This window comes from Rhinatrema bivittatum, chromosome 9, assembly GCF_901001135.1.
Source record: "Rhinatrema bivittatum chromosome 9, aRhiBiv1.1, whole genome shotgun sequence".
Lineage (NCBI taxonomy): Eukaryota > Metazoa > Chordata > Amphibia > Gymnophiona > Rhinatrematidae > Rhinatrema > Rhinatrema bivittatum.
The window spans coordinates 149,595,451-149,621,271 of record NC_042623.1 but is presented as its reverse complement, the minus strand read 5'-3'; the positions used below and the strand labels follow the sequence as shown (position 1 = coordinate 149,621,271).

Sequence of the window (25,821 nt, the reverse complement as noted above, 5' to 3'; positions counted from 1 at the left end):
CTAGTTACTAAGAGACTGCTTCTTGCAGACTGCCGAAGTTCGTCCCCATGCAGTGGCTGCAGTCCTTCGCAACAAAAATTCACTCCGGAGCGCTACGAGAGCTTCATTGAACTGCAAGAGAAATTGCATCAGAACATCTGCAGGTAAGTTCTTAAAGCTCTGGGTAGAATTTGCATATTGCAAGAGGCCTAGGGGACCCCCATAGCCAGGTTGGGGTTTCAGGATATCCACAATGAATATGCATGACATAAATTTGCATACAATGGAAACTCAGTATATGCAATTTATCTTGTGTATTCATTGTGGATATCCTGAAAACCCGACTGGCTGTGGGGTCCCCAGGACAGGGTTGGGAAGCCCTGGCCTAGAAAATTACAGCCAACCTGTTGTGGATCAATGAACAGATGCGTAGAGCAGCGGTTCTCACCTGTGGGTCGCGACCCCTTTGGGGGTCGAATGACGATTTGCTAGGGGTCACCTAAGAGATCATCGGAATATGGGTTTTTTGTCGCTCCTCGAGTCACTCCCTCCCCCTCACCGGATGCAGTAAAAAAGTTCATTCTGTGCTCCCTCGCTCCCCGATTGGCCGGTGCTGGGCAAAAGGGGCTTGCCGAAGCAAGCCCTTTGCCCAGCACCGGCCAATCGGGCAGTGCGCCTTCGCTCCTCGAGTCACTCCCTCCTGCTGTAAAAGTTGGAATGCGTTGGAAGAGGGGTAGTCTTATAACGGCGAGTATATCCCAAACTCTATATTTTAACTGTAAAAGTTGGGGGTCGTCTTATACGCCGGAAAATACGGTATATACAGTACAGTTACTTAGGCCTATGAACGAAAATAATTTTACGGTTGGGGTCGCCACATAGTGGGGAATTGTATTAAAAGGGTCGCAGAACTATAAAGGTTGAGAACCGCTGGTGTAGAGCCAGTAGCTGTGGAGAAAAATGTTTTTATTAAGTCCTACAAATAATATAATAATAATAGGGCATACCTTATGGAGAAAGAGAGTCAGAGTGCTATGCAAAGCACCTGGATAAAACTCTCTCGCAAATGATTTTACTAAATAATAAGACATATAGGATTCACACTTGTGCATTTCCATCCTCTAAACTAGGGTACACAATTGTCAAAATTTTCGATGATTGGCTTTTTGCTGTAAACAATCTGGATGGCCATATGTTAATTTGCTCTCACTCTGCACGTAAATTAATCCTCGCTTGTATGCAAATGTTACCTATGCACCTGAAGTGCCAGCACAACCTTGATGATTCTAAACATAACTTCTGTCAACCTGTGGTCTAGTTCTTTTTTCTGCGAATACATCATTTTCTATCTAACATCTCCCCTTTTGCGGCATCTGCCTGTCCAGCAAAACAAAGCACAAAACTGAAGCAAAAATGCTGTAGAATCTGCTACCAATTATAAAGCTACTTATGATCAAGAATCAAAAACCTTAGGAGAACAAGACTAATGGCTTTCTGTGTAACATATCAAAAAGTGTTTCACTGTTTCTTCACCGCTCTTTATCACAAGTCGGGCCTGCAGCAGGTCTGCGAACACCCACTTTGAACCGACTGATCACTTCCAGCCACATTACACAATTTTTAAGGGATGCTGGTGGTAAAATGTAGATTTCAAAACCTCTAAAAGAGAAAACTTGTTATCCTAGTGTTGCTGTCGCTAGGCTGTATTTTTAAAATGTATTTATTTTTATTTATTTAGGTTTTTTATGTACCGGCATTCGTGATACAATCACATCATGCTGGTTTACATCTGAACAGGGGTGTACAATAACTTCAAACTGTAACTTAAGTGCAGAGAAAAACAGTTACAAATAACAAGGCATATTGAACTGGGCGAAGAGAGACATGAAAGGAAAGAATAACTTTTTCAAATGCTTTCAAAAATGTTTTCATTTGACAATTTCAAATGAAAACGGAGTATCAGATTGCACTGGTTGACCCGGAGGTAACAGGAAAGGTTATGCCATTGAAGCGGCAGATTAGAGCAGCGCCTCAACCACCTTAAGATTCATCTGTTCCTTAGCCTCATTTTACATATCTTTTGCTGCTGCAGCATAGTTGTGAGCTAGTATTGGTGACTGTCAGACAGGTGCCAGGTTTGCCAGCATGCACAATATTAAAAATCTTTATTAACTACCAAGGATTTTCAGACTAATCGACCACATACATGAGGAGGCTGAAAAAGATAAGGTAACAATCCCAGCAAGCAAATGGAGCCTCTAATTTGTCATATATGTTTGCCTTGACTAGACCGTATGCGCTGAGGCGCAGGGACTGTCTTATGTGTACTTGTAACAGCGCTGCACACGTCTTATAGCACTACAGAAAATAAGTAATAGTGGCAAAGTTATTTTGAATCGGTGCTTGGACTTTCTAGAACTAATAGAGATTTTGACAAAAGATCTGTAGTTTTTACTTGAACATCTTACAAACCTTTTTTAAAGACAGCAAAGGGAGGAAAAGTGTCCTTACACAGAGGAAGTCTGGAGGATATGAACCGTACTAATTGTCATTTTTTTTCCACTCTCTTGTTGATTGGCAGGAAGAGATCACTAGTTTCTGTTGGTACCCATGACCTGGACACCATCTCTGGCCCATTCACCTATAGAGCAAGACCTCCTCCTCAGATTAAGTTCAAGCCGCTCAACCAGACCAAGGAATTCACAGCTTCAGAGCTCATGGACTTGTACAGGGTAAACTGGACTCGGTTTCTCTAGTTTCTAAATTCCATAGCAGTAATACTGAAGCTGGAGTAACTCAGGTGCTGGGGCTCATTTCAGCCACTTAGTTCTTTATACCTGAGGCAATTGCACAGGCCGGCAGGTAAAAAATGCTGCCAAAACTGAACCTTTGTGCTGGAAAAAAAAAAATGGAAGGAAAGGAAAAGAGAGAGTGTGTGTGTGTGTGTATGTATGTATGTATGTATATATATATATACTGCAATTAGTCAGGGTCTTATATAAAACCAGGGTGCTGTTTACTTTCCCTTCTCTTGAAGTGCTCTGGCCTGAACCAGAAAGTTTCTGTATGCTGTGTAATATTACCGTATTTTTCACTCCATAAGACTCACCTAGGATTCAGAGGGGGAAAACTAAAAAAAAAAATTTTTGTGCTAAACCAGCTCTGTCCCCGGACGTCTCTGCGTCTTATGGAGCAAATTAGAGGAGTGCATAACATATTTTTTTTCTCCCCATTTTGTTTTCAGGTCTGGGGAGGGCCATTTCAGTCCACTCCCCAGATCAGAAAACTTTTATCTTTCTCTTTCTGTGGGAACCCCCCCCCAAAAAAAAAAACAAACAAACCCCATCCCAACCCTTTAAATTAATTAACCTTCCAGCCTCCTGACCCCCCCCCCCAAGACCTGCCAAACTAATTTACTACAACCCCCCACCCTCCTGCCGGCCCCAGTGACATAGTAAGGACAAAGGGCCGTCGGCGCCATTTTGATTACTGGCAGCCGACGGCCCACGTCCAGGAGACCGCTCCCGGACCCCCCGCTGGACCACCAGGGACTATTGGCAGGTCTTGGGGGGGAAGGGGGGTCAGGAGGGTGGGGGGGTTTGTTAGATTTTTAGTTTTTTTTTTTTTTTTTTTCTATATTCTCTCCGTAAGACACACATTTCCCCCCCACACTTTTGGGGGGAAAAAAAGTGCATCTTATGGAGCGAAAAATACGGTAACTGACCATTCTGTGTGATAAAATGATGAAAAATGGATTTTTTTTTTTTTGTTCGTTGCTTGTTCTTTTCAATGGCTATAGTTAGTTAAACCTCCTTTGGAAAGAAGATCTGATTACTGCGATCACGTGACAGTTTTTTTGTTTTGTTAATGTCTCCAGACTGACAGTCACCTTCGCCATTACTTACATATAATTCAGAATGAGCCGGTTTATCCAGTCATTTACGACAGTAATGGCGTGGTTCTGTCCATGCCTCCAATCATCAATGGTAAGATTATCAGTGGCTGGGGGAGGGGGTGCTTTCTGGGTTTTTTGTTTTTTTTCTTGGCTGCTAGCCCTTGACCTGTCAGATTCCCAGAATGTTCCCGGAAAACAATCGGAATAGTTAGAACAAAGATGCCTATGCACAGCTGCTGGTTATCTCCTAATAACCTGATCAAATGTTCTTCAGCGCTAAGGGGCAGTTAACCCGCAAATCGATTTGCTTGAACAATTGGAAAAGTGTGCACCTCGCTTGGGGAGTTCGTATCCTGCAGAATTCTGCCTGCAAGGAAAAACCATTGTGCAAAGAGCAGGGTGGAACTGAATATTTTTTGGTTTCCTAATTCTTAAATGTAGCACTTTTGTGCAATGGTACAGAATGAAACTTTCCATGGGTACCAAGGACCTGCAGATTTTATTGATTTTTTTTTTTTAGTTGCTTTTTGCGCAGGTAGATTTTTCCATTGAAAATAATGCACATTATTTCCCCCGCCCTGAATGCCGCCTCTTCGGGGGAGATAAAAGCTCGGGTGTTGTGGATAGAGGAGGAGGGTGGATTTCAGACCGCCGCCAGTTTATGGGTGTAAATCACTGTTTACCCACTTTAAAATCTGTCCTGCCTGAGACCCTTGAATGGATCCCCCACCCTCCATTGGTTATTTAGAAACTTCAGGAGAAATCAGCAGCCTAATGAAGCAGGGCAGAGTCTTCTCAATGTACACTGAGAGCTCAGGAGCTTCTAACCCCTCTTTCCTTCTTTCCTTACTGTAGGGGATCATTCAAAAATCACCTTAAATACTAGGAATGTGTTTATTGAGTGCACGGCCACTGATCTTACAAAGGTAAACTGAACACAGCTTTCTTATGTGGCGCGGCGGTCTTAGATAATTTCAGTATTTGAAATACATGCTTGACTGTGAAAGAATGAGACATTTAATAAGTGCTAGCTAGAAAAATGTTAGAGCTTTTACAGTGCACTGCAGACTCTTCCATCTAATTCTCTGACAGGCCGATACAGTACAGTGTGCTCCGTTGGAGCGCACTGTTAACCTGCTCTTGGACGCGCGTTTTCCCTTACCCCTTATTCAGTAAGGGGAGGAAAACACGCATCCAACCCACGGCACCTAATAGCACCTTCAACATGCAAATGCATGTTGATGGCCCTATTAGGTATGCCCGCGCGATACAGTAAGTAAAATGTGCAGCCAAGCCGCACATTTTACTTTCAGAAATTAGCACCTACCCAAAGGTAGGCGCTAGTTTCTGCCGGCACCGGGAAAGTGCACAGAAAAGCAGTAAAACTACTTTTCCGTGCACCCTCCGACTTAATATCATGGCGATATTAAGTCGGAGCTCCCGAAGAGTAAAAAAGTTAAAATGGGCCGGCGGCTGTCGGGCCGAAAACTGGACGCTCAATGTTGCCGGGGTCCGGTTTCCCAGCCCGTGGCTGTCAGCGGGCTCGAGAACAGACGCTGGCAAAATTGAGTGTTGGCTGTAAAACCCACTGACAGCCGCCGCTCCGGGCTAAAAGGAGGCGCTATGGACGCGCTAGTGTCCCTAGCGCCTGCTTTTGCCTGTTTCTACCGCACCACTTAATTTAAATACTGAATCGCGCGCACAGGCGAGTGGCCGGTGCGCTCGCCGGGAGAGCGGGCGTTCATCCGCTCTCCCGCAGACTTTACTGAATCGGCCTGTACGTGAGGGGGAATTTGTTAAGCTGTATGATGGTCACAGTATGTGAGACAGCAGGGCTCAAACACACAGATTTAACAACATTTGTGGTGGAAGTCTTTATTTTTAGTTAGTTAAGAACAGTGGATAAACGTATTCAGCTAGCTTTAAGAGAACCGGATATATTCAGCGGTGCAGCCACACTGCTGAAATTATGGGCTCCGTTTGCTGGATATGTTTTATCTGGGCATCAGCCGAGGACACGTTGGCTCAGTATCTACCTCTCTGTTTCCATTTCTTCAAGCTTCTCTTGTTGTAGAAGGTCCTTCTCCTGTTTTGGGCCCACAAGCCTTCACTCTGCCTCTGGCTTCATCCAACTGAGATCCCACCCCCACTTTTTAATTATGTAGTGCCTTGATTACCTGTCAAGAAAGGTGTTTTACTCAATGCAATAAACTAAACTAAAACTTGTATCTTCAGTGAGGTTGGGGAGGGGATCCCTTTCTCTCAGGGACCCCACTCTCAGAGCCCCAGAAGTCTCTGGTCTCCCTGGGAAATGTAGTTCCCTCAGTCCTTAACTCTGCTGTAGGGTTTAATCCTGCCAAACCTCCTGAATGCACTTTTCCTGGGGAAACCCAGCTCCCTTGCCCACAGTCCTAAATCTCCTGAATATCCCTTGATCCCTGTATCGTCTCTTTGTCTGCCTTGAATGTTGGGCTGCGAAAACTCCGTATTCTAGGGATCTTTGCCCAGTTCCTCGTGGAGGCTTGAGATGTATCTGACTTGCCACACTTAGGCCCCTAAATTCAGCTAAAATAGGTTCCTATCTTACACCTCCTAAATTTAGGAGCTCTGACATTTGGTGCTTTTGCTGTTCTAAGGTTACTATACCTCTGAGAAACTGAATTAAGCAGAAATGTACTTCCTGTTATCTGATTCTGATAAACCGTATCTTTTTTTTTTTTTTAAGGCAAAAATAGTCCTGGATATTCTAGTCATAATGTTTAGCGAGTACTGTGAAAAGCCATTCACGTGAGTAGAATGTCTTTTATTTAAGAGAGTTCATGGAACTTCTGGAGTAATTCTTAGAGTTTTATGTAATTAATTTGCTACTCATTTTGCCTTTCAGCGTGGAAGGAGTTGAAGTAATTTATCCCAGTGGAAAAACTTGCGTCTATCCAGTAAGTGTGGTAGAGTTGGCTGGAATTACGGACTTCAGATCAATAGATTCTTCAGTTTGCTATCCTCTCTTTATCAGTAAGGGTAGGAACTGGGTTCCGTATTATGGCTTTTTAAATTTTATTTTTAAAACAAAATTCTGGAGAATGTTATTTAAAAATGTAATGTTTGGGGCAAACGCAAAGAATCTCTACCCCACTCCCCCAAATCCCAGTGGACAGTGAACTGACCGTGCCAGTGCACTAGTCTGGATTAGCAAACCATTTGAAGTGCTTTGCTGTGTGCTGTCAGCGGATGGCGAGCTACAGCTTTATCTCCTGGGAAGCTACTACGCCAACTACTGCTTACCGCTTTAGCACTAGCAGAGGTATGCAACACTGCACCAGATACACATACAACACAGTCTGCTTTGTAGAGCTTAGCCTAGTCAGAATTAAAAGAGACTTTAGGAATTCCATTTATTAAGAAAATGGTTAAAACCAAGGCTGTGATCAGGAGAATCGGAGCCTCAAAAACCTGAGTTTTTAAACTGGATTTTATGGCCAGAGAGGGAGCATAATGCAGCGACTCAGGAAATGTGTTTTGAGTGTATGGTGGAAAGCACGGAGTCAGGAGATGGTGGTGGAGGAGAAGGCATAGATAAGAGTGACTTGCTCATAAGGAAGGAGCAAGAGAGGAGAGGTAGTGAGGAGCTGCAGAATGCATGCACTTGTTGGTAGGGAGGTAAGAGAAGACTGAACTATATCTGGCAACGGATAGGGAGCCAGTGTAGTGACTTAAGAGGAGTTATGTGAGTGTAGCAACATTGGTGGCAGAAAAGTTGTGGCGTTCTAAGGCAGATACAGTGAACCTTGGATGACTATGTTTTTGGGTACTTTCCAGGTTCTTATGGCCTGGATTGGCCACTGTTGGAAACCGGATGCTGGGCTTGATGGACCCTTGGTCTGACCCATTATGGCATGTTCTTATGTTGATGTGAACTTAGCTTTACGCCTTGTGTAACCCGCTTTCCCTCTGTTTGCAGGAGCTTGCTTACAGGAAGGAGACGCTGAAAGCCAGTTTTATTAACAAACAATTAGGGATCAGGTATGGTTTAGGGAAGCAACATTTTGGGATTGTTCTTATGGTGCTGGCTGCAACAGAAGCACCGTTCAGTGGCTCGATTATAGATTATCCTGAAGACACATTTTAAACTTCCTGTTTAGGGGCAAAGTCTTTTTGCACTTGAGGACCTTGCACCTGATTTTCAAAGATAAAATACCCACATACTTTTTCCCTCGTAAAAAATCCACGGGCACCTGCAGACTTTGTGCCTGCTTTTTTGCGTGGGTATAGTTTCAGTGGAAAGTCCCCTGCAGAGGTCTGAATGTGCAGCCGATGTGCATTGCTCTGCAAGCCACCCAGAACACAGTTCTGGAAATTGCCTTCCCTCAGTGCAGCTAAGGCTGCGCCTTGTGAAACGGCGCCCGTGCTTGTAGCCGGTTAGAGGGGGGTTGTGCTCTTCTGACTGCTAATTTATCTAAATAAATGGCTTGGCATATTGCCCTCCGTGTATACAATGAATGTTATTGACTGTTCGGTGCTTCTGCTGCCTACTTGGGTTTAATTTTCGCTTGTGATTTTAAAGAAATACTTTAAATAGAGTTGATCTGTTTTGTTTTGGTTTTTTTTCTTCTTCTGTCTTAGCTTGTTAATTGCATTTTCTCTTGCTGTTGCTTCCCTCTGCCTGTCAATGACTGGCAGCCCTGCAAGTATCTTTGGAGGCTGACTCCCATCACAACTGTCATAAGACAAACATCATAGGCTCCCCCTCTATTTCAGGGATCCAAATATAGCATTTCTGTGATGTGTCTCCAGCTCCTGCAGACAGGATTCTCGAATTTAAGACTCCTGCACTGCCAGTTTACCATGTGACTGGCCCATTTGGGACAGTTTAAATAAAAAAGACAGGATAGTGTAAGCAGTGTAAACAAAATTTTTTTTTTTCAGTGAAACACCAACCAGCCTTGCAAAGCTGCTGACCAGGATGTATTTGAAGTCTCAAGTCTTGGAGGATGGAAAACGGATAGAGATTGAAATCCCTCCTACCCGAGCGGACGTTATCCATGCCTGTGACATCGTGGAAGATGCTGCAATAGCTTATGGTTATAATAACATTCAGATGACTATTCCGAAAACGTACACCATAGCTAATCAAGTAAGATTGCACTCTTAAATAAACACACTATATTGTCATTAAAATAGCAAGGGAGCCAGGAAGGCTGGGTGGGAAGAACAGGTCATATGAGTTATTCTAATATTTTGTCATGCTTTGAGAGGCCTTCAGCATGGGGAAGATACGAAGCAGATGCCTCTTCTGATCTGCATGCAGGGTTGTTCTCTGCTGCTTCTGACAGGGGCTCTGGTGATTTATTTTCTTGGAGGGGGGGGGGGGGGAGTCTTTTTTTTTTTTTTAAGGTTGCTTATATTTATCTGCTCTATGCCCTTCCCAACTGAAGGGTAAGAAATGGTACTGATACTCTTTTATGTGGACTGTAGCTGTGTATTAGGCATACTAAGTTTGGTTTTTGGGGGGTTTTTTTTGCTACCTGTAAGTATGAAGATGTAAAAAAAAAAGTAACCATGAAATCAGGGGTGTGCAGCAATAAAACATTTTTGATTCATTTTGTTTTTCGCATTTTTTCATTTTTTTTCACTAGGTTTTCTTTCGTTTTTAAAAATGTTTTGTTTACGCGCACTGAGTTCCAATAGCACGCACTAAATGAACAATTGAAAAAAAATATTTGTGGATTATTTCAGTTTAGAAACTATATGGAAGAAAATAGGCGATGTCATTAAAAATGGAAGTACTCAAGATTCACACAAAAGGCAAGCTGTAAAAATTCGAATAACTTAAAAAAAAAAGCACCAAAGCCTTTTACACAATGGTTATAAACGCAATTCCTCAAACCTTACACCTCAACAGCCAAAGACCGCTGCGGGGAAACCCTGTCCTCATAGGAATTGTGATAGAGTCCAACACATTTTTATATATTTTTTTTGTTGCAAGTAAAACACTTCTATACTTTATATATCCAAAAATCACTTAAGCTGCCTAGGAGTTAAGTGATTTTTGGATATATAAAGTATAGAAGTGTTTTACTTGCAACAAAAAAAATATATAAAAATGTGTTGGACTCTATCACAATTCCTATATGGACAGTGTTTCCCCACAGCGGTCTTTGGCTGTTGAGGTGTAAGGTTTGAGGAATTGCGTTTATAACCATTGTGTAAAAGGCTTTGGTGCTTCTTTTTTTTTTTTTTTAAGTTATGAAAAATGAAAGCACATTGCTATTAGAAATAATGTTGTAAATAGGAGGATCCTGAATTGGGTATCTTGAGCAGATCGTATTTATTTTGGGGTCCATATTCAGGAAACCAGTTAGTGGACAAGTTAGCCGGGTAACTTGTTTCATATATTCAGTGGGATAAACGTCCCGCTGAATATGACCAACCTAATCTGGCTATATATAGCCGGACAACAAAACCCTAACTGGCTGTGTTTGAACATAGGCGGTTTTTATCTGGCTTTGTGTGGCCGGATAACCTGCTGCTTAACAAGATACCTTTAAACGATATCTGGCTAAGTAGTGTTGTCATTACACTATAAAACGAAGGTTAAGATTAGAGGGCATCCAATCCCCCCTCCTTCTAAGCTTACTACTAAGGACTTGCCAGGCCCCGGTCCCCAGTCCCAATCGTTAAATACCCATTCGGCTGCCATCCCCAACCCTCCCTCTCCCCGCCGATGCCTTATTCATCTGTGCTGGGAGCGAGGGACCCTCTGCCCCGCTCCCGGCACGTCCGCTGCTGCTCTGATTTGGATTTAATTGTGTTTTTCCAAATCTGAGCTAAAGGTGAATTATAGATCAGGTGCAGCAGGTATTTCCCTGCTCCAGAAGGTTTATAGTTTGTGCACTGTGAGAACACTGGCAGGCAATAGGGGAGCCTTTGCTTTCATGCTGTCATCTAATCAATGGTGATGTATTTTCACAGTCTAAAAAATGACTTCTGTCTGGTAAACAGAGCAGCTATAAGCAGAAAGTCACTAGCCAGCTCTAGGCAGATGATGCAAACATTTCAGTTTTGGCAGTAGTGAATCAGATCTTTGGAAGACCTCACTTCAAAGTGTAGAATTCTCAATTGCTTTCTTTGTCGTCATAAGCAATTTCTGTCATTTAATAAATAGGCATTACTGCAGAGTAGCAAATGCCACCACAAAACAACTTTGTCTGCCCCTCCCCCTATTTCACACCAGTTTCAGGCACTGCATCTGCTTCCTCTTCCCTGGTGCAGTGCTGTGGCCTGGCACTTGTAACTTCCACGTCTTCTTGCTGCAGCCCGTGTCTGTGCATCCTTCTCCCGCGTGGCTTGGTGAGCGGCTTGCTCTGTAGCAGTGCTGTTCCTACAGCTCCTTGAACCAAGCAGAAGGAGGAAGCGTGGAAGTTAGAAGCTCCAGCTGTCTGTGAAGGAGGGAGAAGGGGCCTTGGAGAAAGAAGAAGCAGGGAGTCGGGGGATTAGGTTTGGGGAGTAAGGAGTCAGGAGTAGGTGGGGAGCAGGGGCTAGGCAATTGGGTAGGAGAGCAAAGTTTCAGGGATTTGGTGGGAGAGTGACAGAACATGGGTTTAAGGGGTGGGTGGGAGAACGGGTGAGGACGAGATTAGGTGGAGATGTGGGATTAGTTTGGAATGGGAGGAGAGCAGGGGCTAGGGGATAAGATGGGTATTTTGGGATTGGGTAGGAAAGTGGAAGATAATAAACTTAGATTGGGTGGGAGAGGAGTGGAGACTCTGGGATTGAATAGGGGAGGAGAGCAGTGACAGAGACTGAGTAGGAATTTAGGGATTAGGCAATTGGATGGGGATTATGAGTAGGAGTGTTAGATGGGCTGGGGGTATGAGACTGAGTACAGAAGGGTGGGGATAGGTGGAGAGAGGATGTGAAGGACCTGGAGGAGTCAGGAAGTGGAAAAGGACAGGAAGTGTAGAGGGAATGAGAGACAGAGGACAAGTTGGGGAGGAGGTAGGAGACAGAAGAAAAAGGCTGGGCACCAGGACACAGCTGGATCTGGTGAGGAGGTGACAGGCAGAGGAAGGTGGATGAGAGCTGAGGGTGAAAATGAGAACCAGGAATTGAGGGAAAGGCTGGGGAAAGAGTTAAGAGATGGGGATAATGGGGGGCTGGGGAGCAGATGATAGTGGAAGATGGAAAGCTGGTTGGTAGGCGAGAGGTGAAATCTGAGTGGATGGAGAGGCAAATGAGAGAAATGGAGAAAAAGATGAAAGGGCAAGATCTAGGGAAGAAGGGGAAAGAAGAATCTGGAAAAGGACTTAGAAGATTGATGAAGTGAAAGTGGAAAAGAGAGATTGGGATCAATCCAATTAGGGGGAAAAAAAAGGCCCAGGCAACAAAGGAAGAGCATTTTTTTCTTTAGTGATGCAGCTTATTTCAGCTTTGGGAATGTGCGTCTCTTAGCGTAGGTGGAAACGCAGCTCCGTTTCTGTTTCTCTGGGGTTGTGCCGCAGAGTCTGACTTCTCCGAGTTTTCATTTCTGGTTTGGGCTGCACTTGTTTCTAATGTGTGGCCCCTTATTTTGTGTTAGGCGTGAGGGTCACCTCTGATGACCTACAACCCAGTGCTCTCTTTCTCATGAGTCTGGGAACGAATGCTGATTCGGTAGGGCAGGCAGGGCTGTCCCAAGGGGGTAGGCGAGTAGGGTGACCGCTCTATTTGCCAAGCCTGGAAGGGGGAGCAGCACGGCACGCTGCCCTTTTAAGTCAGGCCATGGGTCTGCAAACGCACAAGCTTGCAGGGGGCACCAAAAGCAAATCTTGCCCAGGGCGCTGTTTAGTTTAGTTCAGTTCTTCTGGCAGGTTTCCTTTATAGGTTCTGGGTGTGGGGTTCCCCCCCCCCCCCCCCCCCCCCCCCCCCCCAAGGTTTTGTGTTGCTTCACTAAGTGTCTGGCAGTGGAAGGAGCTTGCTGAGGTGACACCAACATTTGAATATATATATATTTTACTTAGCATGGTTAGTTGTTAAGGGGAGACATCCTAGCTTTGCCTTGCACCTGTTAGGGGAATTTCTGTGGAGGCAAATTCTTCAAAGCTTCTCAGTCTATATGGGACCATCCTTCGGACCCCAGTGTCTTGCACACAGAATATTACCGTTACAGTATTAAGACGCTGTTTTAGTATCTTTAGACGTAGTTCTATTCGAAGAGAGGCTTATGAGATTGTTGTGTGTGTGTGTGTGTCTCTCCCCTCCCCTCGCTTATAACTTGAAGGCAGCTTCAGCTAGGAGTCTGAGACTTGCTGGGCATCGAGGAATCTAGGCAGGGACGTGACCTTTCTGGTTTAAAATGGGCGGGGCCTAATTCCTTCCGGTGGTGTGCGCGTGGGAAATTGATCAGGAAGCTTCGGGGAGATGCAGAACTGAGGCTTTTTAGATCCTGTCGGTTTTTACTGGTTCTCTAAACCTACCCAGTACAAGACACCAACCTGATTCGTTAAGGCTCCGATTCCATTCTGTGTCTGCTGGAGGGAAGTTCAGTGAGCCAGGCCCTATGGCTTGGTCTTCGGTGTTTAGTGTTTGGGTGTAAATGCCCGGAGAGCATAAGGAATGACACACCGGCTTAGTCAAGGGAGTCTGATCGGCCTTTTGGATCAAAGATGATGACAAAGGTTTTAAAATTAGTTTTAAGAAAATTATTTTTTTAATGTTGAATGAAACTTTGATGTTCTAAACCCGTGAAAGAGTGCCTCCTGTTTTCCAAAAAGCTGTACTCCTGTTAACCAAGAGGTTTCTAGTGGTTCACAATAAGGCAAGTATTTTGCCTAATTAGTGCCTTGTTTGTTTTTCCAGCTTCTTCTCAATAAGCTGACGGAGCTGCTGAGACAAGACCTGGCAGCTGCTGGATTCACAGAGGCGTTCACTTTCGCTCTGGTACAGTTTTACCGCATTTTATGTTGGCAAATGCACTTGTGCTTTCGGTTTCTTCATCCGTCTGTCCGTGACTCCTGACGTCAGAGGCAGGAACCAGCAGTGCAGACGGGCAAATCGAGAAACTAGGTGGTGGGGGCACCAGGCAAGACTGGAGAATGCACCTGCAGTAGCCCAGCTGGGCCCACCAGGACTGAGGACCATAAAGACTTCTATAGAAAGTGAGAGGGGGGGGGGGAGAGGAGGGGGCGGGCTGAAGGTGGGGAGAAGAGAGGGAGTCCTGAAGCAGCCCGTCTTGCTCAAAATGTCAAGAAGGGACTGTTCTCAGCTCGTAGCTCAGACCCCCAAAAGGTCGAAGCATTTCAAAACACCGGACCTGGACGTACAGTCTGACTTTTTTTTTATTTCGTGGTGGGGCTTGTGATTTTGTTTTCCTACATCTCCTACATAGTTCCTAGATGGAAAAGTTTGGGAGCTGTTTCTGTGTTGTCAGAGCGTAGTGCTCAAGGATAGCAGGACAGCCAGCGGGGGATGGAAAAACACAAGTGGCTTGGGTGCTGGGGCAACTAAAATTTGGCAGCTAGTCGCTAGTGCTTGCTGCTCCAGGCTGAGAAAAGCTGCCTCTGGCAGTCCAGGCTCGGCCCTAAGTGGATCGACTGCCAGCCTGCATGGAGGAGTTGCAGCCCTGCAGTCACCTCGTGCAGACCGGGAGGGTGGGAAAAACTCACATTAAGTCCGCCCTCTTCAGTCTCCTATCCCCATCCTGTTGCGATTCCCCTCTGGTCTCAAGGAGGCGAGCAGAGCGTTCCCTGTGGCTGCTGCCTCCTTTTCCGGCTGTCTTTTGAAGTAATAAACAGACCCAAAAAGAAGAAACACTTCAAACAGAATACAAGAAATTCAAAGAAGAGATCAGAACGGTATCAGAAAATAGACAAGTACCAAAGCTCCATACTCCAGCCTTCTGCCATGAAGGCACCAGGATATGATCCCTTACCAACTCTTTAATATTTTCATCTGTTTATTTAAACACAATTCAAATGTGACTTTGTCTCTGAAAACAGATGTAGATTCCAATGTGTTGTAAGACAAAGCATTAACCCCCCACCACCTTGATGTTTCGACAAGAGTCTGCATCAGGGAAAAAATTGTCATAAGGACACAATCCATATTCAGATGGGAGGCAGCCACAGTGGAAAAGGAGGGGATCCCACAGGTGTTGGGAGGGTGGTGGTGCCCTGAGTTGTTGGGAAGATGGGGGGGGTCCCCTCTGGGGTCATACGGGGGAAGGGGAGAATTCCCCCCCCCCCCCCGCTGTGATGTGGCCACGGGAGCATTATGTGTCTGCTCCTGCCAAAGGCTTGAGAGGGGACGGAGGCATTGTAGGCTGATTTTGCTTGGGCTCTGCCTCTCCCTAGGGTCATCCATTGCACAGTGGAGCTCTAGCAGCCCCCCCCCCCCCTGCTGCTGGACTGCAGAGGATCGGAAGCCGTGGCTCTTAAAAATTGGAGCTGCCACGTGAGTTTTCAAAACATTTGTTCAGCCCTGACAGTCAGGCTGCAGATCTCCTAGGGGAATTTGGAGTTTCTGCTTCCGGCAGCCTCTGACAGCCGGGAGCACTGTAAAGCTGATGCCATTTGCGACAATTCTGTTGCGGAGCACCAACACCGTATGACTGTGGTTCAGCTCACGAGTTTGTTAAGAGTTCATGACTGGATCCCTGACACAGACTGAGACGTCCTGCTCTGTCTGTAAATATTTCAGGACCTGGCAAATGAGCGTCTGATGCGTATGGGGAATACGGAGGGCAATTTTCCAAAGCCATTTATCTGGGTCTGAAGATTGCCCAGCCTTAACCCAGCTCAAAGCACTCATGGGGGGGGGTTCCACAGCACTTTTTGCTGCATTTGGCAGAGGCGTTCCCTGGGGGGGGGGGAAACGTGTTTAGGTCAGGAGGAATGTATTACTCATAGGTTTTGTTTTTTTCCTGCCATATAAAACCTACCCTGCTGAAAAAGCAGGTGCAGTTATCTCTGGGCATGGTTTACCTATGACAATTGTTGAAGTGAAAGTGAATGGTATGCCCGGGTACCATGGGTGCCCTGTTTGGGCCTAGAAGCGGGAGGGAAGCCTCCTTCAGGACTACACCTGGGTGTTCCCCCATGGCCCACCACAATAGAGACCTTCACCCTCGCTCCTTCCCCGTAATTGACTGTCGGTTCTGTAGGATACCCAAGCTCCGCCGACCCTGTTAACAGACTCGGACACACGTCTGAAAGAAAAGCATCCTTGAGATCCAACAGTTTGCATTCAAAATGTCACAGTTACGTCAACAAGCAGCTGCTGCCAACTTGCAAGTATTACAGAAAATAAGTTCTAGATTTTTTCCATGGGTGGACTAAGACAGAGTTTATATAGTTATTCTTCATCTTTCAGGACTATTCAGCCTTAATTTCTTTTTTTCCCCCTACAGTGTTCTGTTGAAGATATCGCTGATAAACTTGGTGTGCCTATCTCCGCCACTCGAGCAGTGCACATAGCTAATCCCAAGACAGCAGAATTTCAGGTAAAAAAGGGCCTAACATTTACAGTCTTCCTTCTAAAGAACCGTGTGTCTAATCCAGGGTACTGCCTGGCCATTTGAGAGCGCAGGTCCTTGGCAAACAATGTTTCAGACGTTTTATTTCATGTTGCCTGTCCATCTTTTCTGTGTACTTTCTGGGTTATGCCCAATCGTGGAGCCTTTTGTTGTAATATATATATATTTTATTTATTTTTTTTGCCGTCTCTTGCCCTGAAATTAACAGGGGCTTTAAAATGCGCCACAAGCAGCTTAGGCTAGTTTCAGTGGTAGCAAACTGTCACACCTATTTATTTCCAGACAGGGCGTCTGCAGAGGGACTCTGCGGTTTTTATTGCAAGCCTGTCACTTGTGGAAGATGAAGCCTCTTTCATAGGTTGAACAGGCTTTCTTCATTTTTGTGTTAGAAACCGAGGAGGTCATTTTCCAAAAGGTTGTACGTGCCTAAAACTGGGTTTTGCATGCGTTCAAGGGCTTTTGCAAATTGCTACGTTTACGTGCGGAACTCCTTTGAAATTTCACAGAATTTTCCAAAGGTTTTGCGTGTGGAAATGGGCTTGTGGAAATTGCTACGATACATGCTACTTTTATGCACGCAGCTCCTTTTTGAAAATTCACTCCCTCCGAAACTGCAGGGGATAGGCCATATGAGTTTTACAGGTTTCAGTGTATTGTGGAAGCAAGTGGTTGGTTGGCTTAGGATGGGACTGACTCCGGCAAAAAAAAACAACCCACTGAGTTTCTGAAAGGTATTTTACCCTTGAGATTGTTGTAAGTAGCTGCTTAAGGTAACGTGTCTGCTGTGGAACAGCGATGCCTGGAGAAGAGGCGAGGACTCTTACAATGCCGAATGTGTATGAAGACTCTATTAGTTGGCATCATTCTCCGTTTCCTGTGAAGGCACTGACGAGGGCATGGGTAGATTGCTATCTCACTGTGATTTTTTTTTTTTTCCTACCTACAGGCCAATACAGTACAGTGCGCTCCCAGTGGAGCGCACTGTTAACCCGCATTTGGACGCGCGTTTTCGACGCACTAGCTTTACCCCTTATTCAGTAAGGGGTAATAGCGCGTCAAAAACGTGCATCCAACCCCCCCCCCCCCCCCGAGACTAATAGCGCCCGCAACATGCAAATGCATGTTGATCTCCCTATTAGTCATTCCCACGCGATACAGTAAGTAAAATGTGCAGCCAAGCTGCACATTTTACTTTAAGAAATTAGCGCCTAACCAAAGGTAGGCGCTAATTTCTGCCGGCGCCAGGGAAGTGCACAGAAAAGTAGTAAAAACTGCTTTTCTGTGCATCCTCCGACTTAATATCATAGTGATATTAAGTCGGAGGTCCCAAAAGTTTAAAAAAAAAGTTAAAAATGTAAACAAAAAAAATTTTAAATGGGCTTGCGGGTTGAAAACCGGACGCTCAATTTTGCCGGCGTCCGGTTTCCGAACCCATGGCTGTCAGCGGGTTTGAGAACCAACGTCGGTAAAATTGAGCGTCGGCTGTCAAACCCGCTGACAGCCGCCGCTCCTGTCCAAAAAGAGGCACCAGGGACGCGCTAGTGTCCCTAGCGCCTCTTTTTATCGCAGACCCTAATTTAAATAAATTAATTTACTGAATCGCATGCACAGGAGAGCGAGTGCTCACCCGCTCTCCCGCGATTTTTACTGTATCGGCCCGTTAATAATTAGTAAGTTATGGGTGTTTGAATGTTAGAAAAGACATGCTAGACTGGGTTGAGTTTTGACATATAACAGAAAAAAAACCCCCTGAAGTCTGCTACCATGTCAATCTATATTTAAAGTGTGGTCATTTAAAAACAAAACATGTTAATTACCTACCAATATAACTGAGGTTAATCACTCACAGCACCCAGTCAGCTAAAGGTAAGAGCGACTCCCTGAAGAAGCTCAGGTTTTGGGGATTCATGACGTGAGTGGGGGTCTTTGTCCCGCACTGGAGAATTGTTGCAGTGACCCTCGTGTCTCAGCTGTGGCTTTCCCCCTCCCTCTAAATTGGTGTCTGCCCTTTCCTTCCACAGATATGTAGGATCTGAGGCATTACATTTGCCTGTAGGTGCAGTCGACGAGTGAGAATATCAGATTTCTCTGAAAATGCTTGTTTTCTGTCATTGTTTTGTGAAGAAGCGAAGAAGTGAGGCGTGCAAATGTCGGGTTTCATAAGTAGACCTCAAAAGTAGGATTGTCTGCCTCATGTTACAGTGGGCGTGCTTCCTGTGGGATTAAACATGTGTCTGTCTGCTTATGCCTGGCAGTTTGCCCTGCATCATGTGAACTAGTTTGGACTAGCTAGAGAGAGAGAGAGAGAGAGAGTTGTGACAGGAAAGTTGTTAACATCTTCATCTTTCTTTCATTGGAGGTTTGTGTGTGGTGTGTGAAACTTATGACTTGTTGTATCATCTCTATTAATCCTTACTTGAGATATTGATGTTTTGAATGATCACAGATCTCACGAAAAAAACAAAACAAAAACCCAAACCATTAGGACGAGAGGCACTCGCTTACTACATAAACAATCGAGTTGTGGAAGTTGTGCGTATGGAAGTCAAATCTGTAAAACAGCAGTGCCTACCGCTTGTGGCAAAAATGAACTTTGGAATGATAAGAGACCCGAGAGGGTGGGGAACTGATATTTTCCCTTGTCTGTTTTTAAAATGCATCAATGAGGATACTCATGGAGCTCCAGTTAATGAATTGAGAAAATAGTGACAGTGACCTGGGGACCTCTTCTGCTCCCTCAAAGCTCCTCCTCGCTGGCTTGACAGTAGATAGCATAAAAAGAAGGCTTTTTTTTACCTTTTAACTTCCTTTCCTCAGCTGCCTTCTCAATTTTGCCATCAATAGAAGGCACCCATACTTAAAAATAGTTGTCCCGCCAACCTACAAAGATATATCTTGCCTTAATAGATGCAGCAGGGCCATAGCCAGAACTGAATTTATTTCTTTTGGGGGTGTGGGGCAAGGTTAACATGGGTGGAGCATGTGGCCAGCCTTCCCATCTTATCTCCCTGTCCCTTACCACATCCTATGTGGGTCTTCACGACAATGGCTACAAAACCAAAACCATTTTAATTTCTGGCAATGCTGCATCTCCTCTCTCTTCATTCTCTCCCTGCCCTGCCTCTGCTGTTTCTCTCTCTCTCTCTCTCGTTAAGGCAGCTACTTTATACCAAGGTTCATGTCTCAATCTGCTGAAGAGCAATTCTGTAAATATGCTTCCAGCTTTCCACCCAACGCAGGCAGTCCTGAACTTTTAAGGGGAGAGAGATAATTACCTGCCAAAAGTAAATGGAAAGACTTTGGCCTCAAACGTTTACATGTCTAGCTCAAGCGCAGTGGCATTTCCCTGTTCAAGTTAAGCCCTCTTAAAAGTACAGGAGATCATGGTCTCCCTGTCCTGTAACCACTGAACCTTTAAGGATCTGAATCAGATGGGACATGACCCTACGGCTAAGGGTGGGGGGCCTGAGTTGAATGTGAGGGGGCAGAAGCCCAACCATGGCTATGCCCCTGAGATGTAGTTGACTTTAGTTTGCATCTGTGTTGGTCAACCTGAAATCCCAGTAGGTGACTGGCATGTTGACTGGAGCGTACATGTACCCAGGATATGCTATAAGAGATATATATATTTTTTTTTTGTCGTAGGTGGTACGCACCACTCTCCTACCAGGAGTGCTAAAGACTGTTGCTTGTAATAGAAAGATGCCACTACCTCTCAAACTATTTGAAATTTCCGACATTGTCGTGAAAGATCCCACCAAAGGTAAGGTCTGCAGCTTCCACCGTTATTCCAGACGTTTCTACGTTTCCCGATGCGAGCTTCTCTCTCAAACTTGACTGACCATAAAGGGAGACCTGTCAGTGCCTGTGGGTGAAAGGTCAATTAGGCGTGTTTGCTAGCTGAAGCCATTGTCACACTTTCCCCATAAAGCAAAGATTTTTCATAATGCAGAACCCAGCTGCTGATTTCTTTTCATTGTTTAACTTTTTATTGCCTGGAATCAGTTAGGAGGATGATAAATCATTCTTTTTAATTTTGTGGGTTGTAAAATAATAAAATATTGATTAAAAAATTAATGGTAGAAATTAAAAGTCTACACATGCCAAAGAGTTGTACTTTACTTGAAGTTTCAGAAGCAACCATTTTCAGGGTTCTTAAATAGAATCTGGAACAGATGTGTTTTGTAGCTTAAGTACATTTGTGAATTGCTTACAGTTTAGTTCAGGAAAAGAGCACTATGCAGTGTTTTCCTAGCATGTACACAGATGGACTCAGGACCAGTGGGTTTATGCTCCCCTACCAGCAGATGCAGACAGAGCAAGTTGATGTCACAGTATACATAGCCCTGTAGTGACCCCAGCCTGCCAGTATTCTCCGTCTCCAGAAGATGGTGGTCGTGCATCTCCCTATGGGGATTGCATTGAGCTTTTTGAAAGGAGAAAGTCTAAATTCAGGAAAAGAAAGCCCCGCTCTCCTGAGGTGATACCTAAAGGTCCCTCCCCCAGTTGAGAATTCCTGATATAAATTCTGTGGTCCCTCAGGGTCCGGTAGCTGGGTTTCCCGGCATGGACTTAGCTGCTAGTTCAGCTGTAAGGCAACGGGTGCAGGAGGCCGAGCACGGCGGTGACGGCAGATGCCCTATCCCGTGGCATCTGGAAACAGTCTCTGTACTCAGCCAGTAAGCGCTGAGCTCAGATAAGGTTTAAAAAAAAAAAAAAAGAGTTTTACCTGAATCAGAGACAGAGGGGTTTCAGGACTTCCTTCAGTCTCCGTTCTAAGTGACTGGATGTTCATTCCCACTCTCTTTGGGGTTGGGGAACTGGGCAATCTGGCGGGTTGAGCAGCCCCTGATGGGCTAGGCCCCACACTTAGGCTTTTTTCCTGCACGCCACGTGGTAGGCCGCAACAGGCGTTTTCGCACGCTCTTGTTCGTATTCTGCCTTCTATAGGCCGTCTGTGCACAGTGTGTTGGCTCTGTGCACACGTTGTGCGTTTGGTTTTTGGGTGAGCTTTTTACGCACGCAAACATTTTTACATGCTTAACTTGGCACACAGATTGTGTGTGCACTTTGCTGCTCTTGTAGGTGCTTATTTTTTTGGGCGCATTGCAATTTTGAGCACGAGCTGTTCCGACGCATGTTTACTGCAGTCATGGTGCCAATAAGCAAGAAGCCTAAGCGTCTTCCTATTTGTGTTGCCTGGTTTCTAACCTGCGTCAGCGCTGCTTAGACACTCAGGGAGAGTTGTCGTCCACGGATTTTGCTAAGCCTGGCTCTTCCCATCTGATGGCCATGACCAAACCACCTTGACTGGGGGGATGCCACATCTTGGTCCTCCCTTGACTGGCTCCTCCATTGGCGAGGGCAATTCTGTGGGACCAGCTCTGTCTGGACTCAGCTGCTTTTTCTTGGATGGAATTTTTTCAAGGCTTACAAGCCTTTCTTTAGGTGCAGTCTTCCGCTTCCCCCATTTCTTTCTGATCGGACCCTCAGCCGGTGGCTCCTCCCTCTTCCAGTCCTATGCTTAAGCACCGGGGCTCAACTTGGCTCCTTGCGGTTGTTCCCAGCATGAATCCAGATGGCACTGATGATGAGGTTGATCCTGATTCCCTGGAAGATGGGGAGATTCCTTCAGGGCTGAACTGTATCGAACCATGTTGCGGTTCTTTCATAGCGATAAACTGCCGACCCTGATTTCCCAGACCTTGAAACATCTGGGTGTTCCTGGATCAGATGCTATGGTAGAGCCGAGGAAGAATCCCATTTTGTTTTCCTTACGTAAAGCCTCTTGTTTTTTTTCTCGGTGATGGATGGCATCCAGGAATTGATTGATCTGGAATGGGATGCCCCAGAAGCAAATTTTAAAGGGGGTTGGACATTGGATGGCCTGTACCCCATGGATCCAACTGTGAGAGAGTGTTTAAGTTTTTCCAACGTGGATCTTCTGGTATGTGCCATATGTAAGCTGATGCCTATTCCCGTAGAGGGAGGAGCAGTCTTGAAGGATGTACATGATGGAAGGATTGAGGTATTCTTAAGGAAGCCTTTGAGGCAGTGGTGATGAATTTACAGATTGCCTCCTGTTGCGCCCTTGTGGTGAGATTTGTTTGCTTCTCTCTCAGGAGGTTATGGAGCCTGCTGCCGCCTTTTTAGCAGACATAGGCTGTGATTTGGTCCAGACCTCAGCCAGAGGAATGGTTTCAGTGATAGCGGCCAGGCGTCAATTGTGGTTGTGAAATTGGTCAGCTGACACAGCTTCCAAAGGCAATCTTATCAAGATGCCCTTTAAAGGCTCGCTCTTGTTTGGGAGCGAGTTGGAGAAACTGGCCAGTAAGTGGGGTGAGTCTCTGGTGTCTCAGTTGCTGGAGGATAAGAAACAGTTACAGCGCCCCTTTGGTATGAGGAGTCGTTTCCGGGGTTCCAAGCATTTTCGTCCCTACAGAGGGACGATCGTTCAGCGGATTCATTCTTTCGGTAGGTCTCTGTTCTTTTGTCCCCAGCAGCCCAAGAGAGGAACGGGCTTAGGTGGTGGACCTTCCTGAGCTTCCCAATGAATATTTGCCAACCCACCTTCTGGAACAGGAAATAGGGGGATGTCGCTCTCTCTTTTATCAGAGGTGGGTCGAGATCACGTCGGACAGTGGGTCCTGGAGGTGATACGCGAAGGGCTTGCACTGGAATTTCACAGTATTCCTTGGGACGTGTTCACAGTGTCCCCTTGCCACTCCCTCCAGAAGAAGCAGGCAGTGGAGTTCATGCTTCAAAGGCTCCTCTGGCTGAGGGCTGTGGTTTCGGTACCCACGTCTCAAGAAACTATGGGGCAATAATCCATTTATTTTGTTGTGCCCAAGAAGGAGGGCTCATTTCGTCCCATCTTGGATCTCAAGAGGGTCAACCGTCACTTTGAAGGTGACTCATTTTCGAATGGAAACCTTACGCTCTATAATAATGGTGGTGCAGTCGGGGGAATTTCTGACCTCCTTGGATCTGTCAGAGGCTTACCTTCATATTCCCATCTGATTTAGAAAACTCTCGCTTTGCGGTGCTGGGGCACCATTATCAATTTCAGGTGCTGCCTTTTGGTCTAGCCACTGCTCCCAGAACATTGTCCAAGATTATGGTGGTGGTACTGGCAGCCTTGCGACAAGAAGGAATCCTGATGCACCCATATTTGGACTGGCTGATTTGAGGCAAATCTCAGGAAGAGAGCAGCCTGGTGACACACAAGGTGATCTACTTATTACAGGAGCTCGGTTGGGTGGTGAACCTGACCAAGAGCAATCTTCAATCATCCCAGTCGTCGGAATATCTGGGGGTCCAGGTTCGACAGGGGTCAGGACAGAGATTGATGTCTCAAGGTATTCGGCTTGATGGCAGCTACACTGAAAGTGGTGCCATGGGCAAGGGTGTATATGCGTCCTCTTCAGTGTGCTCTGTTATCTCGTTGGAACCCACGAGTCTCAGGATTATGTGGTACAGCTCCACTTGCCGATGGAAATCTGCTCCTGCCTCAAATGGTGGTTGCAGGAGAATCATCTGAGAAAGGGCGCTCCCTTGTCCTCTCTGGCCTGTACGACAGATGCGAGTCTCCACAGTTGGGGGGAGGTGGGGGCTCACTGTCTGGAGTTAACAACCCAGGAGCACTGGAATGCCAAAGAGTCCTGCTGGAACATCAATTGCCTGGAGGGCCGGGCGGTATGGCTGGCAGGCTTGCAGTTCAGCCACAGGCTGCGGGATCAAGCGGCTCGTGTGATGTTGAACAATGCAACAACGGTGGCCTAGATCAATCGCCAGGGAGGAACCAAGAGGTAGCAAGTGTCGCAGGAAATAGACCAGCAGATGGAACGGGTGGAAGGTCATCTGCAGATGATCTCTGCCTCTCACATTGTAGGAAAAGACAACGTAATAGTGGACTTTCTCAGCAGGGAGAGTCTGGACCCAGGGGAGAGGGTGTTGACAGTCAAGGCGTTTCAGATGATTGTGGATCATCGCTGGGACCTAACATTCCTAGATCTGCTGGCGACTTCTTGAAATGCGAAGGTTGCAGGAGAGATTGTGGCCCTGGGAATAGACACTCTCATACAGATCTGGCCGGAAGACAGATTGCTTTATTCCTTTCCTCCATGGCACTTGCTGGGCAGGATAATTCGCAAGAGCAAAGACCACAGGAGGCTAGTACTCCTGGTGGCGCCGGACTGGCCCAGGCGTCCGTGGTATGCGAATTTGCAACAGAAGGATAGATGGACTCAGCTTCCCACCCTCGGCTGCCACATGAGTGTTTCAATAGTCCTCCTGTGGGGTTCTGGGTGCCAAGGGATTACTGGTAAGTGTTCATCTAGTCCCTAGCTTAGGGTCAAAAAGAATCTTATGTGAGTTCAGGGTTTATGGTTGGTTGAGTCCAGTTCTGGTTATCTGTTTTTAATCATTTTTTAAATCAAGATTTTTGCTAGCCTGTCCACAGTTGCTTTTGAAGAGAATACTGGCAGGCTGGGGTCACTGCAGGGCTATATATTCTGTGACGTCAGCTTACTCCGTCTCCATCTGTTGGCAGGAGAGCATAAACCCACTGGTCCTGAGTCCATCTGTGTACCCTAAAGAAAATGAAATTATCAGGTAAGTAATTTCTCTAGTATACAGTTTACAGCCCTTATTCAGAGGTCGATGGTTCTGGAGTGATCCCTAGTGGACCTAGACGTGAGATTAATGGTAAGGAACTGGAAGCTGTATGCGCTAGTCTCCTCTTATTACAGAGGCAGTATTTTGCTGCTTACGTGATCTTTGTGTGCCAGCATAGAAACAATACTTTCTGTGGTGACATACAGCCTCACCTACAGGAATACAGATGGGGCATGTGACCTGTGTTGCATGCGTTGGAGGAGGAACATCTAGGGACCTTCCCCAATAAGATTTCCAAGCATTAAATGGAATGGGACCCTCCTGACAGTGACCACACTTGCCCCTCTGTTTTAGATTTTGCCTGTCAGAGTTGTGATCTCTGATGACAATGGCTCTGTGGAGTTGCACCATTTATTCTCTTCCCTCTGGGACTTGCTCATTGTCCGTTCCTAGCTTTACTAATTATTCATTTGCGTAGCAGTTGGTCTAATGTTGCTTTTCTGTTCATTTTCGGAAGCTTTTCCTGGGCAGCTCTGCAGATGTTCCTTCAGCAGCACTCTGGACCTGTATGCTCATTGTGTAAACTACCAATTTCTGTTCGTTTATTTCATCTTAGGTGCTACCTAATCCAGTCATTACATATTATTTTGTCATCTTCTGTGATTTTTTTCTTCTTGCATTTGCCTGTTTTGACAGTTGTTCATTGGTTAATATTTTCTGATCTAATTTACTGTTGTATCTTGTTTTATGATTTATACAGCTTTCTGAATCAAAACTGTTTTATAAATGATAGACTAGGAAAGTAGCTACTTAGTATTGGAGA

General features: G+C 45.7%; 1 protein-coding gene across 1 annotated transcript in view; it reads left to right on the top strand.

Annotated features, from left to right (window-relative positions):
• LOC115099577 (phenylalanine--tRNA ligase beta subunit-like) overlaps positions 1-25,821 on the top strand; it is a gene marked incomplete at its 5' end in the record, with an annotated part of 134,267 nt that overhangs the window by 13,674 nt on the left and 94,772 nt on the right. The window contains 12 exon segments of the mRNA XM_029617309.1: positions 29-71; positions 74-143; positions 2,561-2,711; positions 3,857-3,965; positions 4,730-4,800; positions 6,600-6,661; positions 6,759-6,810; positions 7,833-7,894; positions 8,798-9,005; positions 13,709-13,789; positions 16,257-16,349; positions 20,028-20,145. Coding sequence (XP_029473169.1) covers positions 29-71; positions 74-143; positions 2,561-2,711; positions 3,857-3,965; positions 4,730-4,800; positions 6,600-6,661; positions 6,759-6,810; positions 7,833-7,894; positions 8,798-9,005; positions 13,709-13,789; positions 16,257-16,349; positions 20,028-20,145 — 1,120 coding nt within the window.